The sequence below is a fragment of the Daucus carota genome, chromosome 2 (assembly GCF_001625215.2).
Source record: "Daucus carota subsp. sativus chromosome 2, DH1 v3.0, whole genome shotgun sequence".
Taxonomy (NCBI): domain Eukaryota; kingdom Viridiplantae; phylum Streptophyta; class Magnoliopsida; order Apiales; family Apiaceae; genus Daucus; species Daucus carota.
The window spans coordinates 49,967,757-49,975,518 of NC_030382.2; the positions used below are offsets into that span (position 1 = coordinate 49,967,757).

At 34.8% G+C, this 7,762-nt stretch overlaps 2 protein-coding genes across 2 annotated transcripts; both read left to right on the plus strand.

Moving 5' to 3' along the window:
• Positions 1–1,735: 1,735 nt before the first annotated feature.
• On the plus strand, positions 1,736–5,509 carry LOC108209622 (autophagy-related protein 16). Its single transcript, XM_064087989.1, has 5 exons — positions 1,736–2,033; positions 2,343–2,469; positions 2,564–2,745; positions 2,849–3,044; positions 4,248–5,509. Coding segments are annotated over exons 1-5 (1,530 nt in total). The 5' UTR covers positions 1,736–2,031; the 3' UTR covers positions 5,271–5,509.
• Positions 5,510–5,893: 384 nt separating this feature from the next.
• Positions 5,894–7,762, plus strand: LOC108209623 (vignain). The gene is made up of 4 exons (XM_017380625.2): positions 5,894–6,495; positions 6,592–6,827; positions 7,106–7,246; positions 7,347–7,762. The coding sequence occupies exons 1-4, from the start codon at positions 6,048–6,050 to the stop codon at positions 7,608–7,610; spliced, it is 1,089 nt and encodes a 362-aa protein (XP_017236114.1). The 5' UTR covers positions 5,894–6,047; the 3' UTR covers positions 7,611–7,762.

Here is a 7,762-nt window from a genome sequence, read left to right on the forward strand (position 1 = left end):
ATCACGACATAAAGTATAGATTAAGTTTTTTTTTTAAAAGCAAAGTATAGATTAAGTCGATAAAAATCAAAGAATCAATACCGTGTGCGTAGCACGGGCCAAAAAAGCTAGTCTTATTAAAAAATGCATAAACAAAATTCAGGATGTGTATGAAGCATCATCCTAATTTTAATACTTATTCAAAATATATTAGTATGAAGAAAGTGAATATAATATATAATAATGGATTATTTATTATTGATGATAAAAATAATGATTGTTATATAAGCTAATCTTTTAGTTTAATATATATAAGTGATTTATATTGTAAATTAAGTTATAATATAATTCTCAACTACCCCTTTCAAAACGTCTAGGTTATTTAAATATTAATTTATGAGTTAATATTATTAACAAATTATAAATTATTTATACAACAAAGTTGATTATTCTTGCATAATTATTATACAAAGGTTCCTCGGCATGGCCGAGCGGCCACTCGACTTTTAAATATGTATATTTTTATTATTATTATCAATCGATTCTAATAATATAATAAGTGATTTAAATTTAATGAATTTATATATGAAATGCTTATTTTTTTAATACTAATTAATTTATAATAATAATAATAATATTAAGTGCTTTTATATCTATATCTAAATTCATTTATGCCTATGAAAATTTTATTTTAGATTTTATCTCTATTTTCTTAATATGTATATATAAGTGATTTATATTATAAATTAAATTATGATATAATTATTTCTCAACTACCCTCTCATAATATATAGGCTATTAATATATGTTAAATATATATATATATATATATATATATATATATATATATTATGTAGTAATATTATTAATAAATTATGAATTTTTATATTGTAAATCAATTATTCTTGCATCACTATTATAAAAAGGTTCCTCGGCATGGCCGAGCGGCCATGCCTCAGATTTTTAAATATGTATACTTTAAATATTATCATGATTTTTAAATTTATAAAATTACATAACTACTTGAAATAGATGTTCAAATTTTAATAAGTGATATACAAATAAATTTATCATTTTAAGTGTCAATTTGAGTTAACATACTATTAACCGAGATAATGATATGATCAATATTGTTCTATAAATATAAATATATGAAACATTATTGATGCCAATCGACAGAAGAAGAAAATATATTTGTATTAAACCATTGGCTGCCAGTGAGAGAACAAAATTCTTGTATTCCAGTCTGCATTAACTTTAATAATTCATCAGATAGTCTTCCTGTGTGTTACTAATAGTAACATATCTAAACAACACTTGTACATTAACAAAACCAACATAACAGTACAACCTGTTTTAACAATGACATAACACAACTGTTAAGAAATATTAATAATAGCTAATCCCACCCTCAAAGCAACCGGATCTTGCCATGAGATCTTTCTCTTTACCGCACGATTGGAACCGTGTCCTACGTTTCTACAAAGAGATAACTTCAACTCAGATAGCTTGTCTTGCCTTGCCATCTCACAATTATCCTGGTATTCCTCTTCTGCTACCTGCCAAACTTGTCAAATGGCATTCCATGGTAAATACGTAAAAATACGGAGGAGTGGGTAGTCTTTAACAGGGTAAACACACAACAGCTTTTACTTTTATATATATTATAGATAGATAGATATTGATGGTCACACCACTTTACCCACTTTTCATCTAATTTTACTCATTTTTTATACATTGTCTTGGTCAATGCAGGGGACGGAGGGAGTATGAGGCAGTCAAAACTATATAACATCTTGTGTTTTGTTTACAGCCTTGGTTCAACCCATCTCCAGACCCGTCCCGTACCGGTTACAACCACTTGCCCACTTGGTATGCTCCGAATTCAAGAACATTTGTATCGATTTTCCAAGAATATTCATATCTGTAATGTTCGAACTTTGAATGTTTAGAAGTTGAGTGCTATTGCATAAGATATACAAGCTGCCTGAAATATACAAGCTCTTTTCAAGATTTGATTAGTTAGCTAATCTCCTCGTTTGGATTTTAATCATGTAAGTCATGTTTCTCGTTTTCTTTTTCTTCCTAATGGTTCTTTCCTTTATGTACATGCTTTGAGGTTTTCTTAATTTAATCTTATATATAATCTGTACTTGATATTGAATGATTCTTGATTCTTGATTGTGATGAAGTTATTGTCAATCTGATTGTTTCTTTAATTGATCTTATATATAATATGAACTTTGTTTATCTTTGATTCTTGATTTTTTGATTGTGATGAAATTAATCTTTAATTGGTTGTTATATTAATGATCATCATCACATGTATAGATGAATACTGACTGGGAATTATGTGTGGGTAGGTTAGATGAAGAAATAGCATTAGATGCAATCAAACATGCTTTGAGGGCTCTTCGGAAACGCCATTTGGTTGAAGAAGCAGCTCATGGGCCTGCTTACATTGCTCTTTCTAGGCCCTTTATATCTCAGGTTAGACTCTATCGGTAATTATTGGAATTATCTTTTGCCGATCCTGAGTAATGTAATGTAATATTGATATAATTACGTCATTGAACTTGAAAAGGGTTCAGAATGGAAGGAGAAAGCAGAAAGTCTTGAAACTGAACTTCAACAATGTTATAAAGCCCAATCCCGATTATCGGAACAGCTTGTTGTGGAAGTTGCTGAATCTAGAGCTTCGAAATCGTTACTGCAAGACAAAGAAGATTTAATTGCCAGTTTGCAAAATGAATGTAGTCAGTCAAGGTTGGCTTTAACCAAACTCTATTCATGTATTATGTATATCTTCTTTTGGTAAATGAGGTAGTATATGTCAATATGTGTGATTGAATTGGTTTTCATGCTGCAGAGATGAATGCACTCGTCTAAAAGAACTTTTAGATGAAAAGACGCAAGCTGTAGAACTGCTTACAAGCGAGAACCAGGAACTCAAGGCTCAACTTGAAGAGACGAGGGTCAGAGCTGATACTGCTCAGGCTGAAAATAAAATGCTAATTGATCGCTGGATGTTGCAAAAGATGCAGGATGCTGAAAAGCTTAATGAGGTAATTCGGCGTTATTCATAAAGTTAATGTCAGTAATCCTCACTTATGGCATGCAGTATTATTTCCTGGCTTGGCTCTCTTAAATGTCTATATTAGTTGGTGTCAATATGACAATCTTTATGCTATAACTGAACTTATTACTTTGTAAAGGTATATATGTTAACAAGGTATTATTACTTTGTTTAGCTGATCAGCAAAGCTTTTCTTGGTTGAAGTGTTGAACTATATCACTGATGAACTTTACACTGACAATTATCCCCTCTTAAATCTTACTAATATCAATCATCCTCAAAAAAATATACTATATCTTTAGCATTTCAAAAAAAGAAGAAGTGAGCGTCGGTATATAAAAAAGGGCAATAGTTTGGGATGGTGCTCAGTGCTGGAAATGAAGATTGTTATTTACTCTATTTTTTCCTTCGTATCAACTTACAAGTCCCAGTATACTCTTTTTCCACTTATACTTCAATAACATCTACATTTTATAGAGTAAAGGTTATTGCCTTTATATTAATTTGTACTCTAAGCTTGAGTGCTGACCATTTTCTTAATGCTATTTAAGTTTGTATAGTTATTGTTCATTGGTGGGGCAATGAATTGTCTAGCTATGTTACCTGGAGGGTATGTGTGTCGGACACATGTATGAATTTAAGTGTCAGATTTATAGTTTTAAAAAAATCAGGATTCTTGGATATAGTCTATAGATGCAAAATTGGACATGGGTACAGGGACTGGCATATAAACCTTGACATAAGTTTTTTTTGTTTGTTTATATTGTGCATTTTAAAAAATTGTGCCTTTTACCAATATAACATAACATAATTATACTAATGACCTCTTGGTCATATGGTATTCCTCTTGCTTCTTTTACCAGATGTCAAGGGTTCAAATGTGCAAAAAATAATTTAATTGGCTGCACAAGCTTTATTATCATTCGAATAGAACTTGTTGATATGATTATTGTTGTGTTATACGGAGTCTTGATGAGCTTGGTACTCAAATAGCCTAAGAGATAAGTTCTGCCCTTCCAGTAATAGAACTTGTTGATATGATTATTGTTGTGTTGTATGGAGTCATGATGAGCTTGGTACTCAAATAGCCTAAGAGATAAGTTCTGCCCTTCCAGTAATCTCTTACTTCAGTTGAAAACTCTCTTAAATCTAACACAGGTTTTGTGGGAACAAATTATTATCCATGTTATAGGCGAATGCTGTTTATGAGGATATGATTGATAAGCTCAAGGCAAGCAGTATAGAACAGCTGGCGCGGCAGCAAGTGGATGGTGTGGTTCGCCAGAGTGAAGAAGGTGCTGAGTATTATGTGGAGTCTACTATTCCTACTGCAAACAAACACAAGATCTCTGCTCATCAGGGTGGATGTGCTGCCTTGGTATTTGAGTATAACTCTAACATATTGATAAGTGGGGGCCAGGACCAGACTATTAAAATGTGGGACACAAGTTCTGGTTCACTGATCCGCACACTGCATGGTTGTTTGGGCTCTGTTCTTGATCTGGCAATCACCCACGAAAATAGTTCTATTATTGCTGCAAGTAGCTCAAACAAGTTGTTTGTTTGGGATAAAGATTCTGGCCGGCTTCGGCATACCCTGACAGGCCATGTTGATAAAGTATGTGCTGTAGATGTGAGTAAATTCTCAAGTCGTCATGTCGCCAGTGCTGCCTATGACCGGACAATAAAAATTTGGGATTTGCAGAGAGGCTATTGCACTAATACGATTATTTTCCCTAGTAACTGCAACGCACTTTCTTTTGGCATGGATGGACATACTATATGCTCTGGTCATGTTGATGGACATCTTCGATTGTGGGACATTCAGACAGGAAAGCTACTTAGTGAAGTCGCTGCACATTCACTTGCGATTACATCAATATCCTTAGCAAGAAATGGAAATGTAATATTGACAAGCGGCAGAGATAATGTTCATAATTTGTTCGATATGCGAACTTTAGAGGTCTGTGGGACATTAAGAGCAAGCGGGAACAGAATGGCTTCTAATTGGAGCAGGTCGTGCATTAGTGCAGATGACAATTATGTCGCAGCTGGCTCAGCTGATGGATCTGTCCATGTCTGGTCGATATCTAAAGCTAGTATTGTCAGCACTCTGAAGGAACACAATTCATCTGTTCTCTGTTGTTCATGGAGCGGACTCGGAAAACCTCTAGCCACAGCTGACAGGAGTGGAACAATCTGTACATGGACGTGATGAACTTGTTAATTGCGGTGGCGCCATACTGGAGATCACATGTACATATGTGTTTTGTATATTGGTATCATGTTCATTGACTAAGTTCCGTTAAATTTGTTCATTAAAGGATTTGCATCACACATAAGTACACTACCATCAAGTATATAAACTGGCTTTATATACTCCTAGTATGCTAATACCCCAAAATTAGTCTCTTCTGAGTTGAGACTTGTAATAATAATTCAATTTCATGTACAGTGTACATTACGCAAGCGGCAACACTATACTTACAAGCCAAGCGAACTCTTTGATTATTAGATATTCAATTTAGCATGATAGACATAAATAACAAGTACTTTTAATTCCCACCATCAAATCTTGTTGTAAAATCCATAGCAACAAAACTATATTTAGTATCTACACCCAATAATGTTCTTGGCTTTTGCGTGCAGATCATCACCCCATCACAAATTTAAGCAGTACCTTCAGAGAATCTACAACTCTCACTAATGCAAACAAAACTTGTGAACTCAAAACACCTTGTTACTCTATCTTAGTTTAACATCTATCATTCAAAATGTTCTTCCACAATTTTCATACCAAATCTTATTCTCCACCACCATTATTACTGCTTGTTCATGCCCGTAAGAAACCTTCAACTCTAACTCTATTATTGATGAACAATCGCTTCTATAATCGAACCACCTCTGTCTTTATGTTCAGAATCTGCTATATAAAGAGGCATTGTCGATTGCAGTTTCTCTCATCTTGTAACAAAAACTAGTTTATATCATCATGGAAGCAAAGAAGCTTGTTCTGGTTTTCCTATCTCTGGCTTTGGTTCTTGGTCTTTGTCAGAGTTTCGAGTATCATGACAAGGAGTTGGAGACGGAAGAAGGGTTGTGGGGTATGTATGAGAGGTGGAGGAGCCACCACACGGTGTCGACGAGTCTCGAGGACAAGCACAAGCGATTCAATGTGTTTAAGGCCAATGTTGAACATGTTCACAGGACAAACAAGTTGGATAAGCCTTACAAGCTGAAGCTAAACAAGTTTGCACACATGACTAACTATGAGTTCCGGAGCCTCTATGCTGGCTCTAAAGTGAACCATCATCGTAGGTTCCGGGGCGAGAAAACAGGAAATTCAACCTTTATGTATGAAAATGTGCACCGTGTTCCTCTGTCAGTCGATTGGAGGAAGAAAGGAGCTGTTACACCTGTCAAAGATCAGGGCCAATGTGGTAAGTAAATTACACATGCTTAAATATTGTTTCTCAACAGATTCTGTTAATTTTTTAATTGTGATTCCAGAAATTGTCGACAATTTTGTGTTTCAGGTAGCTGCTGGGCATTTTCAACAGTTGTAGCGGTTGAGGGAATAAACTACTTGAAAACGAATAAGTTAGTTTCATTATCTGAGCAAGAACTCATCGACTGTGACACCGAACAGAACCAAGGTTGTAGCGGGGGATTGATGGACTCAGCATTTGCTTTCATCAAGACCAAGGGGGGTCTTACAACAGAGGCCAAGTATCCTTACAGGGCTGAAGATGGGAACTGTGATGTTTCTTTGGTATGAAATAAGTCATTATACTTTTCCACTGTTTGTATATTTAATACTCCCTTCGGCCTATTTTAAATGAACCTTTCAATTTATAGCATCCATTTAAGATTATTATAACAACTCATTCATATACTATCCTTTTTAACATCCACTAACTCATTTTATGTGGTCCAAATTGAAGTCAAACATTCAACTTTTAAAAAACGTGCTTGTCAAACTAACTCAGATAAAATGGGACGTAAGGAGTATAATTTGAACACGTATTTAACATTCAATCTGTCATGCAGGCTAGTGCACCAGCAGTTTCAATAGATGGACATGAAGATGTCCCTGCTAATGATGAAAATGCATTGATGAAAGCCGTGGCAAACCAACCTATCTCTGTGGCTATTGATGCTGGGGGTTATGATTTCCAGTTCTACTCGGAGGTATTTAGTTATTTATACTTGTGCAATTCAAAACCTGCAGTAGTACGTACTTGTATATTATCGCGAATGGATAGACCTAACAAAAGAGCCTTGATGACAGGGAGTATTCAATGGAGATTGTGGAACGGACCTGGATCATGGAGTTGCAGTTGTAGGCTATGGAACGACGCTGGATGGAACTAAATACTGGACAGTGAAGAATTCATGGGGAGCTGAATGGGGAGAGAGGGGCTACATAAGAATGAAGCGAGGCATATCTGCTAGCGAAGGACTCTGTGGTATCGCGATGGAGGCTTCATATCCGATCAAAAGCTCATCAAGTAACCCTAGTGGTTATATGTCTGCTCTCAAAGATGAGCTTTGAAGCCACATATGTAAAGATTATCATCTAAATTTCTGCACAAGTCTGGTTATGCATCACTTCTTAGGACTAAAAAGATGGCATAGTGTCATATAGTGTAACAAATCATTAGTTATGATTGTATGGGGATGAAATAAATTCTCTCTGGTCTATTA